The following is a 21,818-nucleotide window of genomic DNA, read 5'->3' on the forward strand; positions in this document are numbered from 1 at the left end:
GGATAAAAGTGACTGAATGGGCAAATTTCTAGAAAACATAGCTCAGAGAATTACGAGAGTATGAAGGATTATTTGATACTGGAATAATGATTATAAGGGGGTTCCCCAAGGCAGTGTCATTAGACCTTTATATATTCTTATGTATGAATTGATGCCTATGGGACACATACAGATCGGTAAGGGTATGCACGTGATTTCTAATGTTGAAGACAACACACATACCCAGTACCAGGGCTAGATGAATTAATTGATCACGATTAAATGTCCCGAATCAAGTTGGAATTGAACTCGAGATCCTTTGCACCAAAGGCCAGAAACAATTCAAAACATGCCATGATAGGTTCCACGAACAGAAAAGTAGCGGTCCACCCCAACCGAAAATCATAGACAAGACTGCCTGTATGGTTTTTCGGACAATACCACAAAATTATTTGTAAATATTTTAGTTAAGTGCTATAGTTGGTGGGTAGCTTGGTCACTGGGAAATGTAGTGGTCTGGTATGATCCCTTCCTGTGGATAACACGCCTCATTCTCCAGTTCAATGCTGTATGATTTGTTAAGGACAAGGCAGGGCACAGTGATTTGTTGTGTTCGACGCCCTAACAATCACTCAGTGACTCTGTGTGTGTCATTGTGACACAGGACAGTGCATCTCCATGACTACGTACTATCGCGTATTAAGTTCCACCTTTTCTTCAGAATTAATAACATTGAGAAACACAGTTTCTGACTTGCCTAAATTTTTACTATAGCAAAATACACACTTCTGAAAGCAAACTAAACATCGAACTACTCATTAACAAAACCACGTAGCAAATTGGTAATAATTCACATAGAAAAATAGCCATTTCAATTCCAGATTGAGACCCTGTTTGGTTAGTAGGAAATCAACACGTGAAACTAAACTAAATGTTAGGTTTTGTCTCTTTGTGACTAGCACTTTCACGGTATCTCCTTTGTGTGTGGCTGATCTTTAGTCCTAGTAAGTATTATTGATGTCACAACTGTTGTAATAACGTCATCTTGTTTCATTATACGTAACATAGAATACTTTACACTTTTACCATAATATCAGTGTTTCCTGAAATACTAAGGGTGTTCCTAAAATACCCTGTAAAAATTCAGCAGAGTTGGCTTCCTTATATCTAGTGCAGAGAATAAGGTCATGAAAACATAGGGACAGAAATCCATTATTACCGAGATATCAGTCTATCAAGTATCATAAACTGTATAATTAGAATATAATTCATACACGATGGCACTCCTAAAAAAGCATTTAATTCTGATCAACGAATAAGTAAAGGTGGATGAATTGCATGGCCTCCACACTCACGTGACCTGAACCTGCTAGACTTCTTTGTGTGGTAGTAATTAAAGTCGCTGGTGTTCGCGACTGCTGTAGTGGATAAAGCAACACGCGTCTTAAGCGATAGGAAAACAACCAGACCTTTTTGACCATGTTCATAACACATGGAGATGATGAGCAGAAGCCTGCATTATGGCTGGGGGTGGGCATGTCGAACACTTATTATAAGGTTATCAATAGAGTGCATCATTGCAGGAAATTCAAACTAAATTAATTCCAGCTTACGTTACCTGAGATATCTCAGCAATTGCGAATTTTCACACCTACATTCATATAAAATTTTGTCTCCTCTATAGAAGAGGAATACAATCCTGCTATTTCGTCATGTATTTACAAAATACATTGCACAGGGACGAGTCAGCAAAAGTGTTCACCTTTAATAACTCTTAAACAGTTAAAGATATCGATAATCTATTTTCAGTATTAGCAAGAAGCTCGTAATCGAACTTGCAAAATTTTTTCAGGGTGTGGATATCTTCCAGTGCAATGTACGATTCTTTATTTTAAATTAAACCACTCTTTTTACACCAGACTTAGAAATAAAATAAAATATGATTATTTTCAAAATTTGACAATTACTTATCAGAAAAAAATTATATTTTCCACCATTCCTTCATCAGCTATTAGGGTCTACTCAGATGAATCACTAACAAGGCGGGCATACAGTTCATTTACCTTCTGATATCTACGGAAGTTATTCTCTCTCTACTGTGCCTTAAACACAATGGAGACAATGTATGATTAAAAACCTTTAATATCGCCGTATGTAGCAGGTAAAGGAAAATGGATTTGCGACGTCTAAGGAACAACATTTGTTTGAATAAGGTAACCCGCTGCTGGAAAATAGAGTACATTACGTTTGAAGATACAGCAGAGACCCGGTTAATCGCGGTACGAGGTACATCTTAGAAAGAAAGAAAAACATTTTTATATTTTTATGTAGTGACGAACTGCATTGAGAGATTCTGCATTACTATCTGTAACTGATACAGACTCCTCACTAAGCTGAACTTCTAATTGGATAGAGCTTTAAAACCTGCGTATTGACAGACATAGCGGGCCGTGAACACTTCGCCAAGCTTTTGTGTACATCGCGGAAACGTTAAAGTGACCATCCCCCATCTCCCTCAACAACTCAAACTTGTTTCCTGCACCCGCTCTTACAAAACCAGTGTCCGTGTTTGAATTTTAGCTTTTGTCAGACAATATCCTAGTTAAGTCTTGAATTCTGTGCAGGTGGTGTGATGTCACAAAAAATAAAAGTGTACTCTGGGATAAACTGAACATACTCGATCGTGTGAAAAATGAAATGTCGAATATGTATTTTTTGTTTCTTTCATAAAATTGTGTTCTTTTGCAGCCTACCATCTTCTTCCAGCCTATAGGTCATTTCCAATTACCGCGATTAAGCTATAACACGGGGTAAAGCATACCCCACCCCGATAACCGCATTAAACCGAACTTTATCTGTATTTCGTTTTCTTCAGAAGTAACTTTCTTCTCAAATTCGGAAGGTAATCACTCCGCTCAATTGACTATCTCCTTATCTCTACTGACAGGTACAGAAAACAATGTATTTTAAGAAACAAAGCGAGTGTCATAATCTCTGCTTCTCTGACCGAGGTAATTAACTACCTAGAAAAGTACTGCATTAGGTTTTCAATATCCTCCATACTTTACGAATTGTTCGAGCTGAATTTTTTGTTGTCTCACCCTGTACACGAGAATAAAAGTCATAAATATCATAGCATTTTTCAAATCATAAATAATCGCCTGCAGATAAATGTATTATTGTTAACAACACAGAAAAGCCTAGCTCTAACTTTACGAATTGTTCGAGCTGAATTTTTTGTTGTCTCACCCTGTACACGAGAATAAAAGTCATAAATATCATAGCATTTTTCAAATCATAAATAATCGCCTGCAGATAAATGTATTATTGTTAACAACACAGAAAAGCCTAGCTCTATACTCGTCACCAAGGCAAACATTTAATATCAGCTAATGAAGTGGAGATGTTCTTACCGTACCGAGCACTAGAAATTATATTTTGAAGGACTGTCTGGAGTCGAGAGAACTGTAATTGAATTAATTGCTATGGTAAACGTTACATGAAACATCATTTGAGAAGCGAGTCTTTCCGGCACTGTTTAATGCATCACTTTTTGGAAGGGATGAGATAACTGAGTGGGTGAGGGAGGATAAGGAAACGGGTCTGGTTACAGAACACGTGATCGTGTGAATTTGCCGAAGGATAAGGAAATAACGATGTCTGTTTGTAGCAGACACGCTGGAAGAGATGAGGATGGGTTATTGCTAAAAGGGGAGAGATATATTCCTCAGATTTTTCGTATTACAATCAGTCTTTCTGGATGTTAATAACAACAACATTCTACCATGAGGAATGATTTACGATGGACCTATAATCGTAATATTGAAAGATGCGTTCTATCAGTTCTCATAAGTAGTTCCATTTACTGCCGGCCTGGGAGAGGAAAAAGGAGTAAGGGATATGTTTGCAATGGAAACGAGAGCGGACACACTGCGGATGCCATGGAGATAAGCCTGCTGGTCGGCTTGTATAGCTTGGAGTTGCGAAAAATCTCACTTCTGAGTTACGTACAGCAGAACACAGCGGTCTGAATGAACGAATAAGTGAGCCGGAAGCGAAGGGAAGGAGAAAGGAATGCAGGAATGTGGCAACACTGTGCAATGCCCCTCCCTCCAGACCTAGCTGTCAAAACGCTTCTTTTAATATTACGGGTTTAACAAGGTCACTGTCGGTAGTTCTAAGTGAGCCATCTTTTATGTATAGTACATCAAGGAAATGAATGGATTCACTGTCGCTCAATACTTCGAGCTGCGAGCACTGTCTATAGTCTTCCTTCGTGGCGGTTTCTCCGACGAAATTAGAAGGCCACACCTCGCAATAATTCAGCACGCCATATCTTGAACTGCCATAACACCGAGGATACTGGTTGAACACATGTTGCTCCCAGTGAAGACCTCTGCACTCTCCTTGTCCTGGACCACATTTTTCGCTGACAACTGTCACTGCACGTAGGTTACTCGCTGTAACGATCCTTGCAGTTTCCTTGTCCAGGTCCACACCTCTCACTGACAACTCTAATAGTACACAGGTTACTCGTCATAACGAGCCTTGCAGTCTCCTTGTCCTGGTCCATATCTCTCACTGACAACTCTAATAGTACGCAGGTTACTCGTTATAACGAGCCTTGCAGTCTCCTTGTCCTGGTCCACACCTCCCACTGACAACTCTAACAGTACGCAGGTTACTCGTTATAACGAGCCTTGCAGTCTCCTTGTCCTGGTCCACACCTCTCACTGACAACTCTAACAGTACGCAGGTTACTCGTTATAACGAGCATTGCAATCTCCTTGTCCTGGTCAATATCTCTCACTGAAGAATCTCACAGTACACAGGTTACTTGTTGTAATGACTCTTGCAGTCTCCTTGTCCTGGTCCATACCTCTCACTGAAGAATCTCACAGTACACAGGTTACTTGTTGTAACAACTCTTGCAGTCTCCTTGTCTTGGTCCAAACCTCTCGCTGAAGACTCTCGTAGTACACAGGTTACTCGCTGTAACGACCCTTACAGTCTCCTTGTCCTGGTCTATACCCCTCACTGAAGACTCTCCCAGTACACAGGTTACTCGTTATAACGAGTCTTGCAGTCTCCTTGTCCTGGTCCATACCTCTCACTGAGGACTCTCGCAGTACACAGGTTACTCGCTCTAATGACCCTTGGAGCTTCCTTGTCCTGGTCCAAACCTCTCGCTGAAGACTCTCGCAGTACACAGGTTACTCGTTATAACGAGCCTTGCAGTCTCCTTGTCCTGGTCCAAACCTCTCGCCGACAACTGTCACTGCACATAAGCTGCTCCCAGTGACGAACGTTGCAGTCTCCTTGTTCTGGCCCACAGCTCGCGCCGACGACTAGTGAGGTCACTGTCTTGGAGGCTGGACCAGCGGTTCAGCTACCTGGAACTGGCCTCTTGGATCTTACTCTCCTTCTCCTTGCGACAGGACGGCGAATAGTGGGAACGGTCTGCCACGTGGTGAGACTGAAAACAGGAAATATAGTACAACAGAATTAATATATGTAACCAAGTTTTACGATCTAATACAAAATACAATAAAAAAAAAGACAGACATACAGGGTGTCCGGTAAATGGTAAAGCAAGACGGAAAAGAGGCATGAAACGCCTCTGAAGAAACAAACTTAGCATAAGGTGTAAGGTGCGGTATAGTTTCGAGGATATAGTCTGTTGAAACTGCGGTGAAAGACAACGTTTATTGGCCAGTGCGTGGCATGGACGCGGCTTGGCATGTGCTTAGTCAAACAGTTGCTCCACTCGCCTCGGTTCTTCGTCGTATATGGCAGAGGAAGATAGCAGATGACCCAGACACTCTAAGTGCTCGTTTTATTTCCCAGGAGTGTTTACAATACCCCCTTGTGAAAATCATGTGCGATTTTGCCAAGATCCGAAACTACGTTCAGCATAGATCAGTCTTCGAAAAAACGATATTAGCATTTCATCGCACCCAGCATATTCGTGAGTATGAGTTGCTCTACAATTTAACGGACAACCTGCATGCAACAATATGTATCCAAGACCTACTTATGGATGCAAGACTTTGACTACTAATAGAAGGCACATAAAATAACTGGAAAATCTCCACCTGGGCTTTCTTAGAAGAATGTTCTTCCCAATCCTATATAGAAGGGGCATATTTATGATATTGTATGTGTATATGGGGGTTTGTAGTGTGTTGATGCTGTTGTTTGGGTCATCAACCCATAAGACTGGTTTGATGCAAGTTACCATACCCTCTTATCCTGTAGTAACCATTTGATTTCTGTTTAACTACTATATCTACTTGAATTTGTTTGTCGTATTCATGTCTTCGCACACCCCTAACTTCACTCAGAAACTAAGTGAACAAGTGTCTAAAGATATGTTTTATCATTCTGTCCCTTCTTCTGGCCAAATTTTACTAAATCGTTCTATTCTCGTGAATTATATTTAGTATGTTTTCATTCGTGATTCGACACAATCTTTTATTCTCTTCCTTTCTGAACAAGTTATTGTCGATATTTCACTTTCGTACAATACCTCGCTAGAGACGTATGCCTTAAAAGTCATCCTTATAAATTCTATATCAGTGTTCGAAGTGAGCAAATTCCTTTTCTTAAGAAAGGCCTTCCTTGGTCACCCTAGTCTGAATTGTATGTTCTTCTCACTCCCGTCATCGTTTAATATCCCGGTACCCAAGTAACAACATTCATCTACTTCCAGATCTTCTGCAGACTCAGATAAAATAACAATATTATCGCCAAATCTCAGAGTGTTTTCCTAGCCTTGGGTTGTGATTCCCTTTCCAAATTCCTATTTGATTTTCTTTACCGCCTGTTCGTTATAAACGAGGTGAGTTTGGTGAATTTTGAAAAAGGTCATTTTCTAAAATGTAATTATTACGTTGCATAACGAAATTCCTTTTTGAAGAGTACTTCCTTGACGTATTCATACTAAAATATAGTAATGTGGAGTTTACTTTTTGCGAAGTTGCAGTTTATAAATGTATACCTATGTAGTAGAGTCATTAACTTCGTGCACTGGCCGTCTAGTGTCGCTGTGGTGCACTACAGCGGAGAGTTTGAACCACAGGATGTAGCCGTGGCAGTTCTTCCCTAGTCCCGGCAAGAGGTAGTTGCGTGTATATAGTATAAGCAGAACTAGTAGTTGAATGTCAGCGGAGAAATTTGACACTGTCGTAGTTTTTAGCAATTTTATATTCTGTCAAACATGAGGCATATCCTCTAGCGAAACGTTTGAGATGATGAAGTTAAAATCGCCCCGATCACCACGACGGTAAAAAATTGCGAAAAGGCCAGTCAAAAGACTATGTGATCCTTGAACTGTTAGCCCCAGTCCACGAACATATTTACTGTAGTACATAAGTGTACACTGTGCTGCCTGAACTGTCGGTGAAAGTCCAAAAAGTTTTGACTAGTACATGAGTGCATGCTGTGTTGCCTAAACTGTAGGTGCCAGTCCAAGAAGTTATTGACTAGTACACATGCTGTGTTGCCTAAACTGTAGGCGCCAGTTCAAGAAGATTTTGACTAGTAAAACACTGTGTTGTGCTGTGTTGCCAACACTGTGAACCCCAGTTCATGAACTATCGGCCATGCGAGCTGCTGCTAAAATGCCGGGGGCTGATCTGTCGGCTATGTCTTTCTTTCGCCTGTTTTCTAATTCCTTCTGCACGTTGGCAGCATAAGTAATACCGCAAGAAAGATTGAAGCTCTGCTCTCTGAAAATATCGATAACCTGCGATAGCGATATCAGCGAAGTTTTATAAAACCTTCCGTTCGACGCATTGTAAGTTTCGAGCGTGGTAGCCCTGCAATCTGCCGCTTCGTGTCACTTGCTTGTTATCTTGCTAGATTATAATTATGTTCGTTTATTTACTTCCAATAGTGTAGAGATGGATAAGTATATACACAATAATTTAATATTAAGTTATTCATTAGAGAATAAATTTTTTTTTTTTTTGCTAGTCGCTTTACGTCGCACCGACACAGATAGGTCTTATGGCGACGATGGGACAGGAAATGGCTAGGAGTGGGAAGGAAGCGGCCGTGGCCTTAGTTAAGGTACAGCCCCAGAATTTGCCTGGTGTGAAAATGGGAAACCACGGAAAACCATTTTCAGGGCCGAGAATAATTTAACGACTAACAAATATTCGAAGCAAAGAAGAGTTTATTGTGTATTTAACCTGCGTGTGCATAATTTTGTAAAAATTCGTAATTCCCCAAAAAGTACTATCAAAAATTGAGTAAAACATTACTTTTTAATTCAAAATTATCTGAATATTCTCCCGAAGGTATCATACTCATGATAATAATACACTATAAATATAAAGCTTACGTCAAATTTAGAATTTTAAGTTTTCAAAAAATAATAAAAAGTTTGTACACTTTTAAATGAAGAAAATGAAGCTCTATTGCAGTTACAGTCATACTCACATGTTCTCTATTCACCTGTGCGCTACAGAAAAATCAGATATTTACCTCCAAAAGGTACAGTAGGTAGAAGAATGTTTTTCCTTAGTGTGTGCATTTTCGTTAAAATTGTTTTGGCATTCCTAGCGCAACCACTACATTACAGCCTGGCATCAAAAGTGTTTATCTAGCAGCTGCGAATTTGCTTACAACTTAATAATGTAATGTACTTCTTGACCACCAAATCTCACCTCGATGTCTGGGGGCTCGATAAGATACGGTCCCTTGTGCAGTACCGTGCAGTATTTCAGTCTGTCGGAAATAATACAGGATTAATAGAAGTAGAAAATACCTGAGAAAACATTTAATTAAAAACAGAATGACCTATTAAGTCCTTGAAAGGACATCATCAGATATACACGGAATTGCAACATAAATGTTTTAAAACTTGTCCGTAATATTCACCAATTCTTACAATAACATTATTATTATTATTATTATTATTATTATTATTATTATTATTATTATTATTATTCTTATTATTATTATTATTATTATTATTATTATTCCCAACTAAGGAGCATGGTTGAACTAATTGAGCTGATGTTTTTGCATTTTTCTTCACCCAAAATCTCTTCATCCTCTCTTCATCCTTCGGATTCGATTACCGTATTATAATACCTTAGTTTTACTTTCCTAGATATTGTTTTTTTTGTTATGTCATGTGTTAGATGTTCTGGTGTTGGTTTCGTCTGCAAATTGGTGATTTCTATTAGTGTCCGGAATTTACATCTATCCCATATAATTTCCTCGGAGATGTTCGTTCTTAATGAAACGGCAAGTTTGAAAATTATTTCAGTCATTCTATCCTCTCTCATTGTGAAAATATGCTCATAGAATTTCAATCACTTTTTTCTGGAGGTGCGAGAAATTTTTTCGGCATGACAATATATTTCCTGGGATTTCCTTTTCATCCAGATTGAATATCTACAAACTTAGTTCAAGAATTTTCCTTTCTTGATTTTCTGTCTTTGATTAACGATTTCGGATGCATATAATCCTTCGGATTCGATTACTGTATTATAATACCTTAGTTTTACTTTCCTAGATATTGTTTTTTTGTCATGTCAAATCCAGGTTCTAATGGGCCGTACCCCTAAAGTTTATGCAAAACTCATAGCATTACCGTTGTGCAGGCTAGAGTATACTTATTACTCACTTGTGTATCTTTTCATTCTAAGCTATTAATGCCTAAAAATCCAGACTCTGCTAATAAATTAGTAAGAAGTATAATAAGAAGAAGACGTGTACATATTTCTTCCGGTTTTTAACTACGCTTTCTCTAATTTGAGTTGCTAAGTTAAGAAAATATAGATTTTATGACAGCAATAACTCACACGGTTCATGATAATGGAGTACCGAATGCATTCCTAACGGTCTGGTGTATTTGTAAAAAATATGAACTGAACATTTGTGTTGTTAGTCTTTAGTTTTACCTTCTTATGACATTAAATCAGTCGAAGTGTCCGCTGCTAAGTTGGTGGCAGATTATGGAAGAGGAATATAAATTGACCGTAATAAAAAAAAGAATAGCTGGGGGATTTTTTACCGATCTGTGATTATGGTGATGATAATGATAATGATGATGATAATAATAATAACGGAATGTGTGCCTCTGAATGAGTAGGAAGGCTGGCGTAAGAGAAGTTGAGAAGGTTGAGAGAAAAAGACTTCGCTAGATAATGAGTCCACAAATTGTAAATGGACAATATAGGGTATGGGGCATGAAGAACTGTGTCTGGAAAATGAAGGACCAGTGGACATTATTAGAAAAAGAAGGACCGGAATTCTATGGACACCTTTTCAAAATGGACGGAAATCTTTCAGGCACTTGATAGTAGACCTAAAATTTCTGACAAATAGTTCCAGAAGGTGAGGAAGGACTTCAACACGGTTGGACTATGGCAAGAGGACATCCCCGATCCATGACAGTACCAGTTAAAAATCAACAACTTCAAGGCATTCCATGAAGAACAAACGCAGAACAATTGCTGTATGATGGAAATATGGCAGGCTGGCATGGAAAGGATGCAGCGATTCTCGGCTGAAAAAATACCTTCCAAAAATGTCTAACATTTATTTATCACTAGCATATGTACCCGTTCTTCGCACGGGAATTGGTCATCGATTTCAATATTCCTTAAATAAGGTATGCGAAGTTACATGCCTGTATTTAAACGTTTAATACGGCATGTTAAACGGATATTCTTACGAAAGCTCGTGACAGTAACGTGAAGTACGATAAAGCAGTGCAAAGTGGAGACAGAATGGGGTAGATCGCAGAGTTTATTGAACGATACAGTTCCTGGTCCAAAGTTGTGCGTAATTCTCTCTACTACTCGGTTAAATATTATGGTTCATCTGAAACCGGGAGTGGCGCTATGGCTGAAGACCTTGACGATAACCTCTCTTATCATCTGTTCTATCGAAAACAGTAAAATGGTTCTTTAGTTAGAACATTTAACCCAACTTGAAGTGACATGACAGTCTGTAAAACAATCCATTAATGATAACTCCCTTGTTATCCTCCTATTGAACAGGTTAGTAGTTTCCCATTAATGTTGGTCCTCGGACACTCCCGGCACTAAAAGCCATACGCCATTTCATTTCATTAAGGTTGGTCATGTACGTTTTGGGGAAGTGTAAAAATCGCTGCTTCGACTTCCTCTAAACTCCCAGACCAATCCGGGATTTAGAAATAATAGTGACCCTAATACTTACCCAAGGACAGATAAAAAGGTTCGTAGAAATATATAGAGTAGTTTCCCAGTTATAAGACCTCAACAAACGGAAGAACAAACAAATTGACAAAAATGGTTTCAAAATCCGCTCAGAGTTAGACTGAAAAACGGTCCGTTAAAGATATCTCCCTCATTAATCCTCGTATCGAAATGATGCACATCAGAAAAAAAAGTTTTGTAAATTGCTTTCTATTAAGGCTGGTGAATTTCCATTGAGTTTGGTTGTGTATATTTTTGGGGGGAGTGCAAAATCAAGGTTTCGGTTTAGTATAAACCCCCAGTCATTTCAAAGATTTAGAAACAATATTGGCCATAAAACCTACCCAAGTACTGGTGGATTCTAAATATGAAGTTTGGTAGAAATATATCCAGTAGATTTTAACTTACAAGAACTCTGACAAACAAACAGACAAACGGACAAAAAGCACCAAATCTAAAAAATATGCAAGTGGTCATTATTACACCTAAAACAGATAAATGAATGAAAAATTCGCCAAAATAGTCAATGTACAGACACGCGGTCTTTTGTTTTTTATTTATATAGATTTAACGTGGTCTTTACTGGCCCTAAACGGATAATAATAATAATAATAATAATAATAAGAAGAAGAAGAAGAAGAAGAAGAAGAAGAAGTATTTCGACCCCCTCGGTTAAAACGTCAGGCAAATAAAGAGGGATTCTCTAAATTACAAGAAACCTACCGAATCACCTGGATTCGAAGTAACAAAAACATCTAGGAAAGTAAAACTAAGGCATTATAATACAGTAATCAAATCCGAAGGATTATGTGCATCCGAAATTGTAATCATCGGCGGTAGATCGTTAATCAAAGATATAAAAAAGCAATGAAGGAAAATTCTTGATCTAAGTTTGTAGATATGGAATCTGGATGAAAAGGAAATCCAGGGAAATATATCTTGCCGAAAAAATCTCACACACCTCCAGAAAAAAATGCAATTGAATTTCTATGAACATATTCTCACAATGAGAGAGGATAGAATGACTCAAGGAATGTCCAAACTTGCCCTTTCATTAAAAACAAATTAATGTTACTCTCCCTACATTACGGTAGAGCGAGCTAATATCCGACCTAATCTCTTAGAGGGGCACAAGTGTGGATTTGGTCCAGTTTCACGGCCCTTCCTGAAGACCACCTTACGTGGAGGAATGTATTAAGTCTTTTTGATGGTTGATAGCGTTTGTTGTACGACATCGAGGGAAGTATTCAGTGTCTGTAATCGCTGATCATTTTAGCCAATCTTTTGTTACTCATCCGATGGATATTCCGGTGAACTTGAGATGTCTTTTTCTTTTTTGATTCCATCTGTCAGTTCATTAATATGTGTTAAAAATGTCTTCATTATCCATTTTCTTCCACAGGTAGGCTGTTTTTATAGTGTCTAAAAACTTTCATAGATTTTTCCACTCTTTCTCATCTTCTCAGCTTCTGTTTTCCTAAAGTTAATCATTCGGATGCGTATAATGTTTCTGGCCTTATCATGGTGCCTTACGGTCTTGATTTCGTTCTGATGAAAAATGAATTGTTGTTGTATATGTTCTGTGTGAGTTTGTACACTATTCCATCTTCCCAAACCGATCTTTATTCATCTCTGACCGCCAGGCTGTACCTATTCTCCAACATATTCAAATGTGTCTACTTTCTTGACAATCCCGTGTTCTATTTTGCAATTTGTCGTTACATTAATTATTTGAGTCTTTCCATATGATAACTTGAGGCCTGATTTTCGTGCTATTTCATCAAGCTTGCGTAGCATCACTTCAGTTTGCCCTCCTGTGTCCTGTTCAGGTTGTGCTTCATGTAACCCACTCTAATGCCAGTTGTACCCTGTAGTTTTATTTTAATTACTTATTTTTGTCCTGTTTTCTATGGCGTGACTCAGGCTATACAGCCTGTTATATATATATATTATGCCCAACCGTCATCATCATCATCATCATCATCATCATCATCATCATCATCATCATCATCAGCCAGTTCCATCATTACATGATGTGGCCTCTTTAAGTAGTGAACTCAGGTAAGTCTTTAGCAGAACTCTCCAGGTGAAACGGTCTCGAGCAGTTCTCTGCCAGGTAGCTCTGTCTTTGTCCCATCTGTCTGGCGGTCTTCCTCTAGGCCTTTGATGATCTCTTGGACTCCATTCTAACACTAGATTCGTCCATCTGTCATCTTCCCTTCGAGAAATATGTCCAACCCATTGCTATTTTAAGGTGTCTGTCTGTCTGTCTGTCTGTCTGTCTGTCTGTCTGTCTGTCTGTCTGTCTGTCTGTCTGTCTGTCTGTCTGTCTGTCTGTCTGTCTGTCTGTCTGTCTGTCTGTCTGTCTGTCTGTCTGTCTGTCTGTCTGTCTGGTAGGTCATCAGCCCAGAGGCTGGTTGGATCCTCAAATAGCACCACAAAAGGTTAAGCGGTTATAAGGAAACCGCAAAAACCAATGGCAGCACCAAAATGAGGCGTACTAGGCAAGACGAGGAGTGAGGTAGTTTGTCATTGCTTTCCTCACTGGGTCAGAAAGTGCTATTGCAGCACGACCGACCCTATGAGCAACACCTTTCATAACACTCAGATGCACTAGTCGTGCTCTGAATGTCATTACTCAGCACCACCCATACCCCAGCAGCTTCCATATTGTCATAGTCATGGATGTGCCAAGAGATGGATGCAAAAGTACTGTATCCATCAAGAAATGGCAGCAGGCAAGGCTTTCTCTGAAGAATGTCATTAACTTTAGTGACTGATCTGATGATATCTGCTCTCTTCTTACCTTTCCTTGTTAAATTCCACAACATACTAAAATTGTGTAACATATACCAACTGGAAAATCTTATCATCTAGTTCCTACGATTAATATTTGCATGAAGAAAGTAAAATTGTCTTAGGATATTAATGTTTACAACTTTTTCTTTTGAACTGCTGAGTTCTAGGAATGTATTTAATTTCAGCCGGCAGGGAATTCCATAGGCAGACAGTGTCGAGGATGAATGAATTACTGTAAACAGTAGTGTGATGGGCATTCTGTTCTCCATACTCCAAACAGCATTTTCAACTTTATTGTTATTTTATGTTGATAATGTTTAATTATTTTTATTTTATTTTTACGAATAATCCGCAAACCGCATAACTTACATTGTCTTGTCAATCTGAAGTTACTACTCACCACTTGATTGGACGGGAATCTTCCATACAGCGATATCAGCGCCACGAACAGCGTGAGGCCAATTCCAGAAGGAATAAAAGCGGTCCATTTGACGGACAGTGGATAGTTCATGAACCGTGAGTTCATCTGCATGTCCTCTGAAACAGACAAATAAAGCATTACTGTATCTGAACTGTGAAGGTACCTTCAATTTCGTTACATAACAATTCGGTTCTTAGCCGTTAATAAGTAGAAAGAAACTCTCCTGGCCAGAGAGAGGGCGTTACCCTCTAGGTGGCCCGCTCCACCCCTTCAGGTTGGGGAATGAAAACTTTTCGACGAGGAAAGAAAATCCTAAGCCTGTTTCAAGTCATTCGACCGGATCAGAATGGGATGAATGAAGCCCCCATCTAGTGGCGAGGATAGAAATTGTGCCGGTTGCCGAACCCCGTCGCACTTCTTCAGGGGCAATGATTGATGACTGACAGATGAAATGGAATTGGAGAGTGTTGCTGGAATGAAACATAACAGGGAAAACCGGAGTACCCGGAGAAAATCTCCGCTTTTTTCAGCAAAAGTCTCACATGGGGTGACCGGGATTTGAACCACGGAATGCAGGGGGTGAGAGGCCAGCGCACTGCCACCTAAGCGTGAGCCCGTTAATCACTAATGCGAGATAAATATAACGTATTACGACACTTCACTAATTTATTATATATTTAATGCGTCTCAGAAACGGCGTTCCCTACGAAAAAGGAAGTATTGAAACTAAGGCGTTTGAGATGTGGTGCTGGCGTCGAATGCTAAGAAAACCTTGGAGTGATAGAGCTGCAAACTAGAACGTTCACAAAAAGCAAAAGAGAAAATCAGACACGCACCTTGGTTGAAACCTTAAACTAGAAGATGCTGGCAAAAGAACGGAAACGCTTGGAAGACATGCATGTTACCCACCAACCTTAGGGCTGATAAGAAGAGAATACAGAAATATTAACCTCTCTGAGGAGATTCGGAGGATAGAGACAACATTTTCACATACCGTTCCATATTGACATCCCACTCAGAAACAATCCTGTTCTTAGCCGTTATTCACTAGAAAGAAAATCCTAAGCCTGTTTCCAGTCATTCGACCGGATCAGAACGGAATGAATGTAGCCCCCATCTAGTGGCGAGGATAGGAAGCTAGGGATGGCTGAAAAATAACGTACCATTTACTTTATCACGTTCACGTACTTATAACAGTTATAGTTCGTAAAATTAGTTTACTATCACACGCGTCTAAATTCTAACAAACATAATTCTAAGAAGAATTGAATCCAAGATAGATCCTTTACTTACTGAAGATCAATTTGGCATTAGGAAAGGAAGAGGTACGAGAGAAGCAATTCTTATGATAAGACTAATATTAGAAAAACGTCTAAGGAACGGTAAGGAAACCTATGTTGCTTCTGTTGAACTAAAGGAAGCATTTGAATTTTTTTTCTTTTTTGCTATTTTGCTTTACGTCGCACTGACACAGATAGGTTTTATGGCGACGATGGGATAGAAAAGGCCTAGGAATGGGAAGGAAGTGGTCAGGGCCTTAATTAAGGTAGAGCCCGAGCATTTGCCTGGTGTCAAAATGGAAAACCAGTAAAAACCATCTTCATAGCTGCTGACAGTGGGATTCGAACTCACTATCTCCCGGATGCAAGCTCACTGCTGCGCGCTCCTAACCATTTGATAAAGTAGAAGGGTATCAGTTATCTCAAATGTTAAAAGAAAGAGGAGTCAAATGTAAAGACAGGAGACTTATCTGGAGTTTCTACAAAGGAGAAGTGGCGGTGATAAACTACGGTGGGTAAAAACAAAAAGAAAACATAAGAGAAGGTGTAAGACAAGGATGTGTCCTCTCACCAGTACTATTAAACGGATACATCCAGAAATCTCTAGATGAAGCAAGGGAGAAGTTACGAGAAAGAGGTGGTGTTAAGACTCAAGGAGAGACAATAGATACAATTCGTTTCGCTGATGACATAACAATAATAGTGGAGAGTGAAGAACAATTAACGACAATGCTGGAAGTAATGGATAGTACTTTTACATATGGATAAAACACGAAAATCTACAAATATTACCTTAAAACTGAGGAAACAGTGAAATAAATTAGTGTCTAGCAGGCAAAAACTGTCTCAGAGGAAAGCGACATCCAGATCTACAAGACGGTTTTCCTACCTACTCTCACAAATGGTGCTATTTAATATGGACCATGCTGGAGATGCATGAATGTAGAGCAGGGGTGCTCAGCTGGGCGCCCGTTGAGGCCAGCCCAGTGCGGCCGGGCTGGCCTGACGTACATGCGGGCAGCTTACGTAGCAAGCATACGCCACAGTGAAGCAAGAGAGCGAATGTACTTTGCAGGGAAGGGAAGGAGCATTGACGTTCAATTGTGACTACAAAGCTCTCCTCCACTATTCAGCGAAATGTTGATTGGGGTACATCACTTTAATAATAAATTAAAAAACTAATATAATTCCAAGAAATTCGACCTTTCCAAGATATTCAGTTTGATTTATACTGCGTTCGATATGAACAGTCAGTTTCATTTTCTAATATTTATTCATTCGAAGAAAACTGACACTTTATGATTTTTTGTTACAATGTACAAAGGTAGAGGATTTAAGCGTACAAGCTACGATTTACGATTCCTTGGATGGACATGACAATATTCCCTTCTTAAAAAAGGTAAAATTCCTGATATTCATTAAGCAAAAAGTAATATAATTACATCATTCAACAAGTTTACTGCTTGATTTTGCACAGTGTAGTAGTGCTGTGTGACTTTCTCCGTTTACTGAATTTCTGAAAACAGTATTTAAAAGGTGCCCAATGATAAAAGCTAGCCTCTAAATGGCGAGGGGACGTTTCACCACGAGTGAGTACATAGATATTTACTGTCCAAGATTAAAGTACAACAACAATGTAAATATATCTGCCAGAAATAAATAAACTAACTGATCTTATTCCCGGTAAGCATGATTGGATTGTTGGTGAGTTTATCAGATAATTTAAACCCAAGCCGCAGCTTATCCACCTTAACTCCGTGTTATATTAGACATGTTTCTAAAGCACCTCTTAAAATGTAATAGTGGAAACTGTAATTCATTGCGTACATTATAAAAATATTTGAGGTTGTACGCCTAACTCTTTATTGTATCCGTTCAAAATACATAGACTTCAATGACCGTAAATAACTTATTTCTTACAACGTAAATTGAAAAGGACGTGGATTTCTGCCCTCTTTCATTATTTTCTGCCTCCATTTCAAACTCGGGTATCGCCACAGTGATCGAGAGTCCTGGGAGACTTCGCCCAACCTTCATGGCCTGTGACGTAGCCACGTCACTAATTGAACAGCATACGCTCATCGCCTGCCAGCCCGCCCACTTACAGTGTAGTGCGCCCGCGAGACGAAATACCGAACGTGAGCATCTCTGATGTAGAGTCACCGTCTCAAGAATGAACAAAATAAGTAAGACCAGAAGAAGCAGAATAGGAAAAGCAGCAATCGGAGAAGGGTGTAATCAGCAGTACATACCATACAGAGGCAAGTCTTGATATGGCTGGACACATTAGAAGAATTTAGCCGCTATTTGACGCAAATCTTAGGGTAGTCCAAGAAGTCCGGGAAGGAACGGATCCGGTACGTCGGAGAGTGCCAGAATAGAAGAAAAGAACTCTGCAGCTCGGTGGGGGTTGGAATTCGTACAGAAGTGCCCGGGATGCCCGATGCTCAGGGGTAGAAGTAGAACAAGAAGGAAGGGAAGACGAAAGCGAAAAGAAATTAATCCATAAAACCCAAGAATTGTAAAAAGTAGAAAATATAGTTCAAATGTAGTTTGCATTATCCCTCATTCAGAGAGGGGAGGTTTGTACCCCCACAAACCCATCCACTCTCTACGTCCCTTAGTCGAACCTAGGCTCAACAAATTACCTCTATAGTATGTCAAGGAAAACGCCGAACTACTGAGGTGGCAGAGGTGTAGTACTGCAAACACGCACGGGCGCAGAGGTGGTCGGTGCACTAGTACAATGGGCTTGGGTTAAGTTATTATTATTATTATTATTATTATTATTATTATTATTATTATTATTAAAATTATTATTACATACATCGCAAATGGTAAATATCCCGGTAGCAATGGTCACTTACAGTAGTGTAATAATAAAGTAAAGTGAACATAATTACCCATTATCAACAACAACAACAACAACAACAAGAATACAACAAGCAATTCCACCGAAAGAAAATATTACAAGAAATACTGCTAGTTTAACTAGTACCAAGAATACGAAACTGAAGCTGGTTATTGCGCTGATATTGCCGATCGCCGCGTACCACGCTGAGATATGGAAAAAATAAAACAGCGGACAGGAAGAAGAAGCGCTGGAAATGTTGGTCTACCGGCCAGTCCCACGCATATCTTAGACGGAGCACCAAACCAACGCTTCAGTTCTTGAGGAGAGTAGAGTCAAGGAGAGGCTCATGGAGAATATTAACGGAGCATTCTTGATATACTTCGGCCATATTTCAAGGAGGAAGGAAGCCATGGAGAAGATGGTGGTAGAAAGGAAGGTAGTTTAAGTTATTTCATCAATTCACAATCAAGGTCTGAATGCATTCTCTCCAGTTGGTGGCTATCCGTGACTGGGAGAGAGGTCTTGGAATCGAGTCCATTCATTCATAAACTCAGTCATTCATCCGTTCAATTATTCATTCATTCATTCCTTCAGAGAGTCAGGAATTCATTCATAATAAATGCTCAATTCAGTCCATCAAGGCATTCACGTACCCAATCAATCACTTATTCACCAGTGAATGTACTCTCCCCAGTTAGTGGCTATCCGCGACCGGCTGAGTACAGTATTATTCATGCACGACCACAATTCAACCATGAAACCATCCAGTTACCAGTTCATGCGGTCATCCAATTCAGTCATAATCTACAGGATGACCTAAAAAGTCCGTTAACATTTGACGAGGCAATACTTTACGACATATTGGAGACAAAGTGGTAATAATTGACACACATGATTGGCACGACATGGGGTTTTATTGACACCAAAATAAAGTCACAAAATGGCCAACAGATGACGCTTAATACGATACACAAGCAATAATTAGCATAATAATAGAGGTTTAGCAAAGACGATGTTCTTTATAACACACACTCAACATGTCAGCCGTCATTCATCGACAATACTATAGTCGAGGGACAACGTTGTGAGCAGCACTGTACAGCATGTCCGTAGGTATGGTAAGAAATTTCCATCGGATGTTATATTTTAGCATCCCTAATGATGTCGGATGATCGCGGTAGACTTCCGACTTCGGGCAACCCCACAACCAATTATGAAACGGATTGAGGTCAGGCGACAGAAGAGGCCACACCACATCTAACGCCCGCATCTAATGCCCTCTATTACAACAGCTCCTTTTATATCGTACACTTATACCGCATACCGTATGCCATCTGTTGGTCTGTTTACGCACTCATTATTGGTGTCAATAAAACCCCATGTCATGCCAATCATGTGTCAATTATTACACTCTCTGCCTCCAATAATCTGTGAAGTATTGCCTCGTCAAATGTTAACGAAAGTTTGGGTCACCGCGTGTAATGTAAAGGTAGGATACTACATAAGACTTGTGACACAAAAGTGAGCCTTAAATAACCTGAGGAAGGGGAAGATACATGTTGTCCTAGACTTTATGACATTGTTAACGTCTAGGACAAAATAAATTATATTTAGTGTAGTAATAGTCAAACAATTGGAAGAGGAGAATTTAATGCATGTATTGAATTTAACGAATTGCAATAAAAGAATGCTCTCTCCCAGTTTCAGGCGATACGGAACTAGGGTATGGGGGTATACTATTCTAGAAAGAAAGGTACGAGGATGGAGACTTCAGGAGCGGGCACCTGCGAAGTGGGTCGATCGGATAAGGGCTCTTGTTCGAAACACTTTTTTCAAGGCTTCGCAACTGGCAAAGGTTGGTCAGCGTGGCGAAAACTCTCCAACTACTAGTGACATGTCACCACGCCCTGCAAGGCCAGAAGAGTAAAACAGAAGGAAAGAGGGCGATCGAAAGAGAGAGAGACTCAGTAAGAACCGCAAAGCCAAAAATCATCACGTAGTTTGCAATGAACGGGCAGGTGGAGGCACAGTGCCATCACCGGTAGTTCGCGCGAAGGTTAAGTACTACTCGTGGTTCGTGAAACAGTAAATTCTTAAAGCATGGTAAACTCACCCTCGTATAACGGCATGTTAGTCTTGTGGTCCGTCTGACTTCTGCTCTCCCAGGTCCAGAGTGAGGCATTTCCTGTGTTGAGCAGCTCCTGGTCGTTCACTGTGCGCACCTTGTCGTCCGGTCCTGCAACCAGCATAACACCTAATTAACGTGGCCAGTAGAGCCAGTCAGTTGGCAGACGCGTATTATTGCAAATACGCACGGGATCAGAAGTGGTCGGTGCACTACTGCAAGGGACCAGTTTATGTTGAGCTGTGAAAATATATGAAGGGTAGCAGGCAAAAGCCAAGAGAGTTCAAAACTGACATTATACACGAGAAACGAATACACTTTCAAACTAACTCAGATGCTTTTGTGACAGTGCAAATAATTCTTTTAAAATTTTTGTAGAATAATTACTTTTCATAAACTATGAAAATTATTATTAATTTACCAGTACAATTAATTATTTAATTAATCAATGACGTGCCTTTGTTGTTTTTCCCAGGATGTTATAAAATCTTTGCCTGTACAATTAATTATTTAATTCATCAATGACGTGCCTTTGTTGTTTTTGCCAGGATGTTATAAAATCAAGCCGTTTTCAAGCATTTGCGTTTTAGTATGCAATTTATGTAAGAACACAGAACTATCATGACAAACTTTATTCTAAGTCAAAAGACAGAACAAATTGAGGCAGAACACATTGTGTGCGTGCGCTGATTGTCACTTAAATTGCCTCTATTGGCTATTATCGTGGTCGAGATAGACTCAGGTAGTTTTTCCAGTGCATGTGGTTTCTTCAATTATGTAATAAGTGGAGGGTGTTGTGTTTTCCCCTATAGTGATGAAACAGCCAAGACTGTAGCATGCATTCCTTGGACTCTGTTGGTTTTCTCCTGTACCCTTCATATTGAAGTCGTGTATTTACCATGGTAAAAATACAAGAGTGTAGTAGTAAAATAACACCAATTTACACGAAATGTATATCCTAGGGGGACACTTATTCTCAATTATAGGCTATGGAGGAATGGCAAAGTGTGTTATTTATGGCAACGTGCTGTACTATGTAATAAATTTCAACATAAGTAGTAACATCATTATTCTGCATACTATTCTAATGCATATGAGAAAAACTTCTTAGCTGTTGGTCTCCTTGGAACTCCATTGTCTGGCTGTACTAAAAATCAGT

The 21,818-nt window shown here is 39.5% G+C and overlaps 1 protein-coding gene across 1 annotated transcript in view; it reads right to left on the reverse strand.

The window, feature by feature from the left end:
- Nucleotides 1-321: 321 nt before the first annotated feature.
- LOC136857359 (transmembrane protein 117) overlaps nucleotides 322-21,818 on the reverse strand; it is a 132,530-nt gene continuing 111,033 nt past the window's right edge. Inside the window, exons 9-11 of the mRNA XM_067135972.2 lie at nucleotides 20,648-20,770; nucleotides 14,380-14,516; nucleotides 322-5,455 (exon numbers count right to left, since the gene is read on the reverse strand). Of these exons, the coding sequence (XP_066992073.2) occupies nucleotides 5,369-5,455; nucleotides 14,380-14,516; nucleotides 20,648-20,770 (347 nt within the window). The 3' untranslated portion in view covers nucleotides 322-5,368. The remainder of the gene's footprint in view (nucleotides 5,456-14,379; nucleotides 14,517-20,647; nucleotides 20,771-21,818) is intronic.

The sequence above is a fragment of the Anabrus simplex genome, chromosome 1, assembly GCF_040414725.1.
Source record: "Anabrus simplex isolate iqAnaSimp1 chromosome 1, ASM4041472v1, whole genome shotgun sequence".
NCBI lineage: Eukaryota > Metazoa > Arthropoda > Insecta > Orthoptera > Tettigoniidae > Anabrus > Anabrus simplex.